We start from the raw sequence: 15,161 nt of genomic DNA on the forward strand, positions 1-15,161 counted from the left end.
TCACATCCTATGTCATTCAATCCTCAGAATCATCCATCACGCTTTCCACATTTAGCAGGTGAGTAGCTGGAGGCAGAACTGGGGCTGCCTGTCTGCAGGCTCAAAGCTTCCATCCCTGAGTTCCTGAGGGCCAGCTCGGCCTCCCTCTTTCTGCCTGTCCCACCCAGGAGAGCTGGAGACCACTGGATGCCCCCTGCCCCTTCATCTCACCCCATAAACTGGCCACCTGCAATGGGGGTGCCAAGGGGACCATAATGAGTGCGCTCGAGGTGGCCTTAACCACGCGTTTCAACAGTTGTTCTCATTGGCTTTTGATTCCAAATGAGTAGGAAATGCTATTAGTTCAGACCTCGCCGGCTGCATGGCAAGGCCCTGGGATAGGAGTGCAGTGAGACGAGAAATTGTGGAGATAAAACTGGTGTGAAATGGAGGCCTTCTCACAAGGCTGGATGTGTCCGTGCGAAATGAAGTTACTTCTGAGAAAACGAGATTGCAAGAGATTCTGCAGAATTAGATTACACTTTCAAATTTCCCTATTAAATGGAATTGATGCCCAGGTGGGGCCGCCAGCCACTGAAGCTGCCTGGGCTTCTCTGCGGGTCTCAGCCGGGTTCTGGACCTCTCAGGGGGCAGGAACCCCGGGAGGTCACATACACACACCCCCCCCCCCCCCCGCTACCACCACCACCGCCACCACAGCAGTGCAAGTGGGTGGGAATGACTATAGGGTCTGTGTGGGACACTTCTCCATTCCCTGGAAAATGAACAGGAATTTGGCCAGGGGCTACATCTAGTTTTGCTCAGGGCTTACTCCTGACTCTGAGCTCAGGGATCACTCCTGGTGGGATTAAGGGCCTTTAGGGATGCCAGGGTCTGAACCCCAGTTGATTGTTTGCAAGCAAACAATCTGCTCACTGTACTGCCGCTCCCTTCTGGCCCCAAGGAAATGTACAGTATTGAGAGCAGAGCAGGAACCGCTTCTTCAGGGATTTTGTCCATATTCAAACTTGATTTGAAGCTAGGACCCATTTTGGAAATTGTGTGGTGTGTGTGTGTGTGTGTGTGTGTGTATGTGTGTTGTGTGTGGTGGGTGGGGAGGTGGTAGCTAGGAGCTATTTCTGGCTCTGCATTCTAGGATTTTTCCTAGTTGTGCTCAGTGGACCATATGGTGCCAGAGGCCAAACCTAGGGCATCATTTTTATTTTATTTTATTGTTTGTTTTTCTTTTTGAGCTCTACCCAGCAATGCTCAGGGGCTTTTCCTGGCTCTGTGCTCAGGATTGACATCAGGAGGCCATATGTGGTGCTGGAGACGCAAGACCAGCACCTTAACTTCTGTACTATAGCTCCAGTGCCAAGGACATGATTTTTTTTTTTTAAAGAAACAGCAAACATGTGTGATTACTCACGCAGGTGTGTGCTCAGGTGTGAGGGTGTGTCTTTACATGCAGCTTACTGAGCACTGTCAGACTGTGTGTGTTTTGGGTTGGGAGATCAACTGAGCCGTTGCAGGGAGCAGGGACACAGTCCGGCTGCCTCACCAGCACCTGGTGTACCCGCATGTGACTCTGGTGTGTGCCAGTGTGTGCTGGCCCAGGCCAGGCTCCTGCGTTCTGTTGCACGCTGCTGTTCTCCCACTCACCTGCAAGGATGCTGGCGTGTGGCCTGGCTGTGCCACAGGTGACTCCAGCACCCCACCCTGCAGACACGCCCAGGCTGCTCAGGCCCTTTCTTGCACCTCAGTTTCCCGTTTTTCACATGGCAATGCTGGCAGTCCCTCCCTCACCTCCTAAGGCCTGGGTGAGCACTGCTGAGTGCTCAGTCAGCTTTATCTCCCACTCAATGCTGCTCGCCCTGGGAAAGGCCAGGCCAGGCTCCCCGCCTGACCCAGTGGAGGAGACAGACGGCTCCAGTGCAGGAGGGAAGCCACAGAACAGCCGTGTGGGGGCGTGGTGCTGTGTGGGTGCTGGTGTGGGAGTGATGGAAACATTAAGGGGGCATCTGGATGCTGTTAGAATAGCTGGGCTGTTCCCCCTCCAGGATCTGGTGGGTCCTGGAGGCAGCCTATGGGACAGAGTGACAGTCGAGTGGCTCTCATGGGCCACCACCACTGCACTGTCCTTTGGCAGATGGACTCTGGCCAGTGGCTGTGTGACTCTAACCACAGTGGCACGTTCATGTCTGTCTGTCCTCAGAATAAATGCCCGTCACTCTGGTAGAGATTTGGGATGGAGTAGGAACCCCTCTCCCATGAGCTGGATGGGGTCGACCCTCATCAGGCCTAACTTGGCTGAGTCCTCTCAGTGCTAAACACTTGTACAGAGTTCAGCTTCACGTTGTCCAGCTCCTTTACTCCACGTGATGGTTCTAGGGCACAAGCTCTATTTTCTTTTCTTTATTATCGGGGGCTCTCTGAGAGCGGTGGAGGAATTGAACCCAGGTCAGCCATGTCGGCCATGTGCCCGGCAAGCTACCTAGAGTATCTCGCCCACACAACAAAGCCTGGCAAGCTCCCCATGACTTATTCAATATGCCAAAAACAGTGACAAGTCTTACAATTTGTTGTGAGATGTTACTGGTGCCTGCTCGAGCAAATTGATGAACATCAGGAGGACAGGACTACAGTGCTATTGTTGGGGAATGGGGAGGAATTTCAGCCACACTTGGCTTCACTCAAGATTTGCTCCTGTTGGGGCCAGAGTGATAGCACAGCAGGTAGGGCGTTTGCCTTGCACACAGCTGACCCGGGGTTCAATCCGTGGCATCCCATATGGTTCTCCAAGTACCACCAGAAGTAACTCCTGAGTGTATGAGCCAGGATCAACCCCTGAGCATCGCCGGGTGTGACCCAAAAAGAAAAAAAATAAAAAAGATTTCCTCCTGGCTCTGTGCTCAGGGATCACTCCTCCTAGTGGTGCTCTGGAGACCATTTGAACGAGGGTCGGACACACACAAGGTGAGCGCCTAATCCCTGTTACTGTCTTCCTGATCTGGCAGGAGTACTATTTTTATGCCCATTTTATAACTAGGGAAACTGAGTCACAAAGGAGCTAGACATCACACATGCCACTTGAGAGTATTGGCGGGGGGTAGGATAGGGAGAGAGCAACATCTATGGTGCAGGGAAGCATTGAACTGGGAGGGGGTGGGGGAGTGCTGCTGAAAGGTGGCCAAAGGTTTTGTATAAAACCCTATTGGCAACAGCACTGTAAATCACAGGCAAAAACTTACATATATTTAAAATATATTTCATGTAACACTGTTGCACTGTCCTCCCATTGTTCATCGATTTGCTCCAGCAGGCACCAGTAACGTCTCCATTTTGAGACTTGCTACTGTTTTTGGCGTATTGGAATACGCCATGGGGAACTTGCCAGGCTCTGCCTTGCGGTAGGGATACTCTTGGTAGCTTGCCAGGGTCACCGAGAGGGACAGAGGAATCGAACCTGGGTCGGCCGCATACAAGGCAAATGCCCTTCCCACTGTGCTTCCACTCCAGCCCAAAATATATTTCATGTAATTTTTAAAAAGCTTCTTGCAGAAGCCAACTGGTGGGTGGTAGGCCACAGGGATTTAGGGGGTTTTGGCGGAGAGGAGTGGATGCTGGGGAAGGGACCAAGGTTGAATGTTGTATGCCTAAAACCCAATCATGAATAACCTTATCATCACATGGTGATGAAATGGTAAAGGTAAAGGCCCTCCCGTTGATCGTCGATTTGCTCGAGCGGGCCCAGTAACGTCTTCATTGGAGACTTTGTTGTTACTGTGTCTGGCATATCAAATACGTGACGGGGAGCTTGCCAGGCTCTGCCGTGCGGGCGAGATACTCTCGGTAGCTTGCCGGGCTCTCCGAGAGGGGCGGAGGAATCGAACTCGGATCGGCCATGTTGGCAGCTTGTAAGGCGGACGCCCTACCCGCTATGCTATCGCTCGAGTAATAAAATAAAACAATCAATTTCAAGGTGTCAACTAAGCCAAGCTGAAAGTTCTTCCATAAAACAATGTCTTCTGTAAAATAATGAGCTACTACACACGATTTTCAAAATTGGTGCTTTTTAAGAACCTGCTAGTCTTCAAAAGTACCAATGTCTCGTTTTCTTTTTTTTTTTTTTTTGGAGTCATTCCTGGTAGTGCTCAGGGGACCAGGTGATACTGGAGATCAAACCCAGAGTTTCCCCATGCCAAGCAAATACTTGTTTATATTTGCTTCAGAGCCCAAAAGAACAAATATCTCAGCATGCAAGAAAGTCTAGAATTGAGTAGAATCAACTTGACAACTGGATGCAATGCACAATTCAGAATTTGGTGTCACTGGAAAATGTGTTGGGGGACCTGGACGTTGGATGGGGTCTATAGATTAGGGAATAGCATTGCTATCAATGTTAATTTCCTGGCGTAGTGCTGGTTGTGAGACTCTGAATGAGAGTATACAGAAATCCTTTCCTTTCTGGCAACTTGTCAAAAAGTCGGAAATTTTGTCAAAAGGAAAACAAAAGAAAAAGAAAACACGCGTGTCAGCAGTGCAGAGTGCTGGGGTGTATATTGTGATTCTTCCTACCAGATCCTGTCCTGGGTCAAGCCTGACGCGCATCATAACCTTGGCCATTCCTCTCCACAGTCAGACCCCTGATACCCCTGCTTGGCACATGCAAGTCGGAAAGGTGAAGGGATTTGCTGCAGCCCTTCCCGCTACTTGGGGCAGTTCCCAGACTGGAAAGCAAGTTCTGAGTTTTAGGACTGACCCTGCTCTTAGCTTGAAACTGACTGTGGATCCAGACTATTGTGCCTGGGGTTGGGGAACAGGGATGGACCAGGCACATTGTACTGGGCAGGATGGTGCTGGGACAAAGTAATGATCCACTTGCAGGATGGAAAGGGGCGTTTTTCCAGAATTCAGAGGGGACCTGACCGGTTCAGTGCAAAGCAAGATATTCTGGCATGTGGGAGGGGCCTCAAACACCAGGTGGAGTTGCCAGTGGTGGTCACCGGGGCCACAGGTTTGCTGGGGAGAGCTGGGGCTGGATGGAGTGAGCACTGGGGCCTTGGAGGAGTTAACAGGCAGGTGGGGAGGACTCTGCAGTTAGTCTTTACCAGCTAACTAAGGAGCAGCACCAGGAACTTGGGAAGTTTGGAGAAATCCCGAACAGAAGCAGCCTGGGGGGTGGTAGAGTCTGGCAGCCCGCTCTGGTAGGTGGGGGAGGGGGGGGTACCTACCCCTGTGGATGAGAAGGGAGGGTGCGGGACTCTCTGGGTGACCTCTGGCAGTCCCTCCCCGTTCCTGTTGTCTGGCTTGTCCCCAGATTAAAGAGCTGAGGGAAAGTCTGGCCACCGGATGAGTCAGCCTGGGCGGCTGCCTCCTGCCACGGCCAGCCTGCCCAGGGGAGACCAGGCTGGGAGGTGGCCTGCACCCCCCTCCAGTATTGCCTCGCAGCACCCTGAGATTTCGGGGAACGGCACACTCCCGGCTCAGTGAACTGCTCTGCTTTGCGGGTCCAGGTGCGCGGTTGGGCGCGTGCCTGCGCGTGTGTGCAGGTGTGTGTCTCCTCCACTGTCAAATATCTGTTTTCATGGGTGAGTAGTCATTACTGGGTAATGTTTTAAAACCTTTTCTGGAGGAGCACAAAGTCTGTGTGTGTGCGTGCATGTGTATGTGTGTGTGTGTGTGTGTGTGTGTGTGTGTGTGTGTGTGTTTTCCTAAAGTCAGAAGTACATTAAAAGGATTACCATGTAGATTTGATTTTTAGATAACGTTAAAATGGGTCCCAAATGGACTTCAGCAAGGGATGCTATCTCCTTAATGGAAAGTGCATGGCCCGAGGCTCAGCTCCCCCAGCCGGGCAGGGAGAGAAGGCGGGGTGCGGGGTGGGGGGGGCAGGGGGGGAGAGTGGAGGTGGGGGGAGAGGTGTCTGCAGGACTGGCTGGGGCTAGGGAGGCAGGGCAGTGAGGGAGAACGCCAGACTCTCTTTAAACTGTCTCTCTCTCTCTGTCTGGGGGGTCATATTCTTCCAAAACCTCATTTAGAGAGAGTTTGGCTTTTACATATTATTTTTTGGTGGGGGGTGGGGGATGCACACCCATCTGTATTTAGCTTCCTCCTGATTCGATGTCGAGGATCATTCCTAGCAGGTGGCCATATGCCTGTGGTGCCAGGGGTCAAGCCAGTGTCCGCCACAAGCAAGGCATTGCCTTACCCACTTTTCCCACTGTGCTATCACTTGGGCCCTGCAAGAGGGTTTCTAGGCTCTGGGACTCACCACCTGAGAGCTGACACAGTGGGATGCTCCCCAGAGAAGAGGAGAGGGATGGGTCAGACTTCTGCCCCGCCTTTCCAGGGAGACCTCAGGCCCCATGGTGCTTGGGACTCCTTCCAGGCTGGCTCTGGTGTCCTGGGACTCTGTGGGCAGCAGTGTTCTGGGACCTAAGAGCAGCTTTCAGGACTTGAGGTGGGATGCTGCCTTGTGGATTCGGGTGGGAGTCAGCCCACCCAGGTACAGGGACAGGCATGGGGGGTGTCCAGGCTGCTGTGGTGGAGCCTTCAGGGCATGCCTGGGGTTCCCTCTGGTGCTGGCGTTGTGGCCCGTGACGGAGACAGAGCAGAACAGACTCTCCTGGTGCTAAGGCCTCCACCTCTTGAGGTACACTGGAGGGGGCTCGGGTGTATCCCTGAGGAGGGATTCCAGTCGCTCCCACCCACTCCCACCCCAGCCTGGGAGAGCGGCGTGTAAACAGAACCACGCCTGAGGATCTCCTTGTGGGTCCGGAGAAGCCCGGTGAGGGGCTGGACAGAGGCCTGGCCTGCGCGGCTGGTATTTGTGAACATAGCTAAGGGGCCTGGGCCTCCCCACAAATGTTCACCCACGTCTGGTCTCTCCCCTAAGGCAGGCCTGGGAAGCTGCTTCCTGAGAGCCTCCCCACCCCCGTTTTAAGGGATGCCTGCTCCCCCAACTGCCTCCTCCAGCTCCTGAGAGCTTTGTGACCAGATCGTGCTATCTCGGACTCAGCCAGGCCCGAGGACACAGTCAGGCTGCACCCGTCGCTCTCTCAGACCAATTGACCTTTCGAGCCGTGCTGAGGAAATGAGGCGGCTGTGGTGGCTCTGCAGAAGGGCCTGCAGGCCCCAGGAGGGAGGACCGGCAGGGAGGACAGAGAGGCTTCAGGGCCTCCACTATGCCACTGGCCCCTGGACTGCTCTCCGGAGGGGCCCTCAGTTTCCCTATCCCCAGCATGACCTGCCAGGAAGCACCCAGGGCCTTTGCCACCTGACATCTCTGTGTTCTGAGAGAGAGACCCCCCACACACAGCTGGTTCCTCCCTAAAGCCTGAGGAAGGCTGGCACCTAGATGAAGGGGGGTAAGAAAAGGAAACGGCCTTGGTGCATGGTGTGGAGGCCGAGGGCAGGAAAAGCCGGGCCTAGAGCTGAGCTGGCCTGTGAGAGTTGAAGGCTCCTTGGAAGGCTCCTTCTGGGTCCCCAAAGGGACCCAGCCCCCTCACTGAGCCTGTCATGCAAGGAGCAGCCCTGCCCCCAACCTTTCCTGAGAGGGCTTCGGGAGCCCCCAGACACCTCCACTTTGCACAATCTCCATGCCACTCCTTCACCATCTAACCTCAGGGCTCCTCACTCAGGCCCTGCTGGGGGTGGGGGGGCACCGCACCTGCCCTCACCCCCGCAAGTCCCAGTTTGTGGGTCCCAGTCTGTACCCCAGGCCACATGGGTGCAGGGACGGGTGGGGGCGACATGGTCCTGAGCTCCCTGTCCTATGCTCGGTGACAGGAGTCATCAGGATCCCGGGGGAAGGCTGGAGAGTCAGGGATTCTTTGTGCTTGTGTTTGTTTTGGGGCCCCAGTGGGGCTTAGGAACTACTCCCGACTCCAGGATGGGGGTGACTCCCTGGCAGTGCTCGGGGTCGTGGGTCACCCCAGGTAAGGCCTCCTCAACCGGGCCAGCTCCTCCCCGCTGCTCTGGGAGTGCCTTACTTTGGACTCTCATCTCTATCTCTGTGAGGTACTTACTTGAGCTGAACACTTCAGGTTTTATTTATTTATTTATTTTCTTTTCGGGTCACACCTGGCAATGCTCAGGGGTTACTCCTGGCTCTGCACTCAGGAATTACTCCTGGCAGTGCTCGGGGGACCAGATGGGATTCTGGGAATCGAACCCGGGTCGGCTGCGTGCAAGGCAAATGCTCTACCCGCTGTGCTATCATTCCAGCCCCTACCACTTCACGTTCAAGGGTGATATGCAGACAGGGCTGGGGAGTTGGAATGGATGAGAGGTCAGAAGTCCTAGTGGGCCTCAAGCACATTATGAGATTTTGTCCTGAGGGCTGCAGAAGGAACCGGAGGGATGGCAACCATGTGAGACCTCCAGGTTGACTTGCTGCAGTGGGGTACTAGGTGGGGAACAGTCAGGTGAAGTGGATCAGCTCAGGGGGGTGGGGACCTGGGTGTGTGCCCCACAGAGGAACTGGCTCCTGCATGCTGCCCGTGGTGTCCAGGGGCACCTTCTCAGGGCTGGGGGACAGGCAGGGCCATGTGACCCCAAGGGCAGGAGCCAGGGATGGGGAAGAGGGAGGGGTCATAAGCCCACGCCTGGGAGGGCGGCAGGGAGAGGCAGTGGGGTCGGCCCCCACAGAGATGCCCTGTGTGTGCCCACTGCAGGCGTGCCCATGCTCTCCGTCCAGCCCAAGGGCAAGCAGAAGGGCTGCGCCGGTTGCAACCGCAAGATCAAGGACCGCTACCTGCTGAAGGCGCTCGACAAGTACTGGCACGAAGACTGCCTCAAGTGCGCCTGCTGCGACTGCCGCCTGGGCGAGGTGGGCTCCACCCTCTACACCAAGGCCAACCTCATCCTGTGCCGCCGGGACTACCTGAGGTGGGACCCCACCCTGTCTCACACACACACAGACACACACTCACAACACAGACACACAGAACACACACAGCACAGACACACACACATACCACAGACACACACTCACAACAGAGACACACACCACACACACACACACTACACACACATATTCACACATACATACACTCACACATACACCATTGGAACTACCTGAAGTGGGACCCCGTCCCATCACATACACACACACACAACACAGACACAACACAGACACACACATACCACATACACACTCACAACACAGACACACACCACACATACACACTCACAACACAGACACACACACCACACACACACACTACACACACACACATTCACACATACATACACTCACACACACACCATTGGAACTGCCTGAGGTGGGACCCCGCCCCATCTCACACACACACACACACAGATACACACACACATGCTTGCACACATACACACACACTGTAAATACCCCTGCTGCAGCGGGCAGTGTGTGTGGGCAGTCTGGACTCTACCACTTCTCCCGGGGCAGAATAACCCCCAGGATTCTGCTCGCCAGCCTAGAGACTGCTTTGACTCCCAACTCCCGCTCGCTTGCCACCCGCCTTGCCGAGTGCTTCTCCCCAGTTGCCCCCGTGCCCAGGAGAGGACCCTTGGAGGGGCTTCTAAGAGTGGGGAAGACACTCCTGGGTCCTCCAGCCTGGGACATCTCCTTCCCGCCTCTCCCCTGTAGGGAACCAGGCTTCCCCTTTCCGGGAGGGCCCTCCCCCGCCATCTCCATCACACATCAGGGCCCAGGGCACAGTGGGCAGTCATTCCAGGGAAATGACTCAACTCTTACACATTTTCTTTTCTTCTCCTTTTGGCTTTTTGGGTCACACCCAGCGATGCACAGGGGTTACTCCTGGCTCTGCACTCAGGAATTACTCCTGGCGGTTTATTTGTTTATTTCGCATATCAAGGGTAATCTGGGGGTGGGTTTTGTTTTGTTTTGTTTTGTTTTTCTCCTGAGATGTGTAATTCTTTTATGGAGTTTTTAAAAACAAAAACAACAAAAAAAGGATTTTCATATTGTTTTTCTAACATGGCTTCATTCAACGTTTTAAGTATTTTAAAAAAAATATGTAATATTTGGACCAGATGTTGTGAATAATAGTAGAGATAAAGCTATTTTATTCTGTATTTTTAAAACTGTTCCGTACAAATAAAAGCTCTTCGTGGACGCAAAAAAAAAAAAAAACCATATGGGAACCATATGGGACGCTGGGGATTGAACCTGGGTCGGCCACATGCAAGGCAAAAGCCCTTCCCACTGTACTATCGTTCCCGCCCCATGTTATACATTTTCAAACCTGGGCTTTGGGGTTTGGTGTTTTGGTTTTGTTTTGGTTTCAGACCTTTATTGTGGAGCCGGAAGTCAAACTCTTCTCCCACACATGCCGGGCCCGTGACTTACCGCTGAGCCACATCCCAAGCCCAGGAGCTGGGCTGTGTTCCCTCACAGCCTTGGACTTTAAACCCCACCCCACCCCCAGCCTCAGTCCTCCCCTCTGAGAAGTGGGGGGAACACTAACCCCCCCCCTACTCTCCTCAGCCAGCACCCTCCACCCTCCCCACAGCCTGGGCCCTGTCCTGCTCCCCCTCCTCAGGCCACGGATGACCTCAGCGGGGCTGGAAGGAGGCCACCAGCAAGCAGCGAGTGGGGCCTTGGCTGAAGCCCAGCGTCCGCATTTGGCAGGCGGGCGGGCTGCTGGGGGCGGGGGGAGGGAAGGAGGAAGGCCCATCACTGTAATTAATAGATTGGGCAGGCAAGGGCTTGGTGGGGCTCCCTCTGTACGGGTCTCGGCATGTTGGGGGGCCGAGTTAGCAGCCCAGCATGCAGGAGCTTCTGATTTCCCTGTCTGCACCCTGACTCCTCACGGCTGCCTTTCTCGGGAGTTTTTCTAAATGGAGCAGGAACTCAGGGTCTGTGGCCCAGAGCTCAGCTGGTCCCGAGAAGGCCAGGAAGAAGGTTCAGGAAGGAGCCCCTAGGCCCACCCCTCAGTGGCAGGCCCAGAGTGGAGGTTCAGGATGTCACCAGAGCCACCAAGTTGAGGGTAGAGAGAGGTGTTGGGGTCAAATGGGTTTGTAAGCAGAGCATGGCACCCAGGAAACTTCTGGGCGGTTCTGGCAACCTAGAGGCGTGTCTCCTTGCTCTGGCAGAGGCCAGCAGGTCTGGATGGTGAGGGGTTTCCTTGAGCTTCTCAGAGAACGGGGTCTAGAGTCCCACCTCTCCCCCTCCCCCCCCCCCCCCCCCCCGCCCACAGCCCCTGTGGGCCCGCCTGGGAGAAAGGCCCCTCCTAGCAGGAGGCTAAGGGGCCAAGCCTTTGTCTGCCTTAATCTGAGCCACCAGGCAGCTCTGCCGCTGAATAATGGAGCTGAGCTCATCTACAGGTGCCCAAGCCCAAGCGGGACAAATTGGGGATTAGAGGGGCCTCCCCACGGCTCCCAGCCCCCTGACACCCAGCCCTGGGCCGGGCAGCTCAGAGCAGGCCACATCCAGCCAAGGGGTAGTGTGTGTGTGTGTGTGTGTGTGTGTGTGTGTGTGTGTGTGTGTGTGTCGGCAGCTAAGCAGGGCCTTTGGAGTCAGAAGGGCACTGGGCTGCCGTGTGGTTTAATTCTCCCAAATGGAACCATCTAGCCGGCCCCCTCAGTGAGAGAGGATAAAGTGAAGAGCAGGGAAAGGAAGAAGAACCTGGTCAGGTCACAGGCCCTCAGCCATGCTCAGCCAGACTGTGCGGTTCTGTGCAGGGATCAAATCCAGCCTCATGCATCGAGGGTGTCTGCTCCACCCTCAGTGCTATGCCCCAGCCCCAGGACTCTGTCAAGTTCTTAGAACAGTTAGAGTGTGTCAGGTGCCCTTGAATGAGCTGTGGACAGACAGTGAGCAAAAGTTTCTCTAAAGTCTCTGAAGGATGCTCCATCCCCCTTTATTATTAAAAAAAGGCCCAGAGAGACTCGGTGATATGCCTAAGGTCACATAGCCAAAATCCTTTACATTCTGGCTTGTGAGTCCTTGCCCAGGTCCCTGCCAGGGCTCTCCTAATGACCCCAGGGGACTGAGGGACCCCCAAAGGGAGCTTAAGAGAAGGCCCTGCCAGCCCAGCTCAGGTATGGACAGTGCCAACCCACCCCTGGGCCCCTGCCCTCCCCTCCTGGACAGATGTCCCTATTTCTCTGAAACTTGATCTCTTGGGAAGGTCTAGATGCTTTCTCCTGTGCTCCTGTGCTTCTTCCTGCTTACCCAGGCCCAGATGCTGAAGCCCAGAGGCCAAGACAGGGGCCCAGGGTCAGAGCAGCTCCCCTGCCCCGTCCTGTGCCCTGACCTGTCTGAGCCCTCTGCGCTCTCCCCTCCCCCCCCACCAGACTCTTCGGGACCACAGGAAACTGCGCAGCTTGCAGCAAGCTGATCCCAGCCTTTGAGATGGTGATGCGGGCCCGGGACAACGTGTACCACCTCGACTGTTTCGCCTGTCAGCTGTGCAACCAGAGGTGAGTGCCAAGCCCAGCGAGGCCTGCTGAGAAGGGCCGGGAACACTGTCGAGGTGCCCGGGTAGTCATGGTTCTGGGGCTTTCTGTGTGTGTTGGGGTCATCTCCAAACATATGGGGTGTTGGCTGGGAGCCTGATGCCACTTGTGTGCATAGGTACCATGTGTACGTGTTGTTGGTGGGCATTTTCTGCATGGATGGATGGATGGATAAGCTAGGGTAATGTGATCCATGTGTGTGCATGTGTGTGTGTGTGTGTGTGTTGTTCATGTGAGCTTGCATGTGTGTGTGTGCGTGTGTGTGTTGTTCATATGAGCTTGCATGTGTGTGTGTGTGCATGTGTGTGTGTGTGTGCATATGTGTCCCTGTCTATGCCCATGCCGGTGTGTGTACACAGAAGAGTCATTTTCAGTGTCTTGTCTGTGAGGGGAGAATTTATGTGCACATGGGGAGTCCACATGTGTGTTCATGTACAACGGTTTTGTCTGTGTGCTCCATGTATGTGCCATGTACACATGCATGCCTGTGATGGAACAGGAAGGGATTCCCAGACCTGGAAGGCTAAATCCTTTTAGAGAACAGTCCCGCCCCTATTCTGGCCTTGGCCCTATCCGACCCCAGGTACTTAATGAGGCAGAGCCCTTCCGGCTGGGTGCCCACCATCAGAAGGCAGCCCTTTCCTCAGGAGCCCCCAGTCAGGAAGGAACAAACACAAGTTTTTGCAGAGAAAGCCAGAGGAAGCTTTCAGGCCAACAGTTCTGGCGGTGGCCTTTGGCTGTGCCTGCCCCGGGCTAGAAGGGCGTGATGAAGTTGCAGCGCCACCTGGTGTTTAGGCTGGGCTCTGCAGTGGCCAGGCTGAGAATCAGAGTTCTGCTTAGGGCTTTAGGAGAGATTAACTAAAGAGATTAAACACATTGATTCGTCCAATACTTTTTGTGGGGGATGGGGGCACACCTGGCCGTGCTCAGGGCCTATCCCTGTTATGCACTCAGGGATTGCTCCTGGAAGGTTCAGAGAATCATATGGGGGTGTTGGGGATTGAACCTGGGTCAGCTGCGTGCAAGGCAAGTGCCCTACCTGCTATCTTATCTCTCGGCCCCAGATTCCCCCAATACTTGAGGAGAAAGAGGCAGCAGGAGGCAGGGGAGAGGTCAAAGGGGGACCCTTTTCGGATAACACAGAAAGTAGTGGGGTCATCTCCCTTGAGACAGACCCAGGAAATCCAGTTCAGTTCAGAGGAAGAGGGCGCTTGGCGGGGCTCTGCTCTGAACGTCGGGAGAGAACAGGGGGGCAGCCTTCCCTTCTCTCCTCTCCGGGCTACAGTAGGTGTTTCACTCCCACAGCCCCCCCCCAACAGCCCCACCCGGTCTCGGGAGGCCTGGGTGTGATGGCCAGACTTGTCTGTCTGCCTGTCCCTCCGCGGCAGGGCCTGAGCAGGGGCTGGGTCAACTGTGCTGCTTGACCACATTTGCCATGGGACATTGGGGGATGCACTCTGGGGGGTTCACAGAGCTCCCCAGGACCACCCTCCCCCAGTCCACCCTCAGGGCGGGGCTCAGCCTATCTGCAGCCCCTGTTCTCCACTGCAACTCTCCATGATCCCTTCTCCTCCCTCCCCATCTCTCTCTCTCTCTCTCTCTCTCTCTCTCTCTCTCTCTCTCTCTCTCTCTCTCTCTCCCCCCCCCCCCACCTCTCCCTCTCTTGGATTTTCCAGGTTTTGTGTGGGAGACAAATTCTTCCTGAAGAACAACATGATCTTGTGTCAGATGGACTATGAGGAGGGGCAGCTCAATGGCACCTTTGAATCCCAGGTTCAGTAACGCCCGGTGCCTGGCCTCCAGGCCCGTGTGTCCATCTGTCCGCCCGTCCGCCTGGCCAGCCAGCCGCTCCTGCCGTGTCCGCACTCATGTGTCCTGGACGGGAGGGGCGTCCTCCCTCGCCGCCGCTGTCTGTGTGACCCCCTCCTGGGGCCGGGCCTGTACAGTCTGTCTTCTGTATATAAATGGGAACATTTATTTTATGAGAAATGTAATGCGATTTTATTACTGGCGTGGATTAAACTTATGAATGTTTCCGGGGAGGTTGCTCTGCGTTAATCACGTGTGTGACACAGACAGACCTGGGGCCTTTCTCTGCTTCGAAATGGAACCTGGTCCTCCCCTCGGCCTCTGAGTGTGGTGGGGGGAGGGAGAAGAAGCCAAGAACAAACTCCATGGGGTGCTACTGCAGGACACTCCTGACACCATTCCCATGGGAGGCGGTAAGAGGAGGCTCAGATGGGAAATCACACCCAGCCCCAGTTCCCACCACCCAGTAGGGTGAAAGAAAACTAAGGAAAGGGATTAGCTCCCAGCCCCCAGGGAGACACGGGAACTGGGGTGTCCTCCTATACATTGTACCTGAGAACCCCCCCCAAGAGAACCCAGATAAAACCTCCCTTCCTTGGACTTCTGTGTGGCAGCCCCCACCCCCTCGCGCCACCCCTAGGCCAGCTCAATCTCCTCCACAGAAGGCCCCACTGGAGAGTGTTCCCAGGGGGTCCCATCCCATCCGGTCTCCTCTGCCCTCTGAGCTTACAAACTGCCCTTGCTCTCTCTGCCCACAGCCTGGGCCTTCCCTGGGGCCCAGCACTCTGCTTCTCTCTGTCCAGTTCCCCTGACCCTTTGCAGGTGTGGGCACCTGTTCATTCCTCCACATGCCAACCCCCCGCCCAGTGCCCGCCCATGCACCACAGGCTGCAGATGGGGGAATCACG

General features: G+C 55.2%; 1 protein-coding gene across 2 annotated transcripts in view; it reads left to right on the forward strand.

Moving 5' to 3' along the window:
• The window catches only part of LMO1 (LIM domain only 1), a 44,171-nt gene extending 29,692 nt beyond the window's left edge, over positions 1-14,479 (forward strand). For both annotated transcript variants that reach the window (XM_056116093.1, XM_056116092.1), the window contains 3 exons: positions 8,658-8,871; positions 12,283-12,408; positions 14,121-14,479. In XM_056116093.1, coding sequence (XP_055972068.1) covers positions 8,658-8,871; positions 12,283-12,408; positions 14,121-14,226 — 446 coding nt within the window. In that variant the 3' untranslated portion in view covers positions 14,227-14,479. The remainder of the gene's footprint in view (positions 1-8,657; positions 8,872-12,282; positions 12,409-14,120) is intronic.
• Positions 14,480-15,161: the final 682 nt, after the last annotated feature.

Source organism: Sorex fumeus, unplaced genomic scaffold, assembly GCF_029834395.1.
Source record: "Sorex fumeus unplaced genomic scaffold, SorFum_2.1 ptg000030l, whole genome shotgun sequence".
Classification (NCBI taxonomy): Eukaryota; Metazoa; Chordata; class Mammalia; order Eulipotyphla; family Soricidae; genus Sorex; species Sorex fumeus.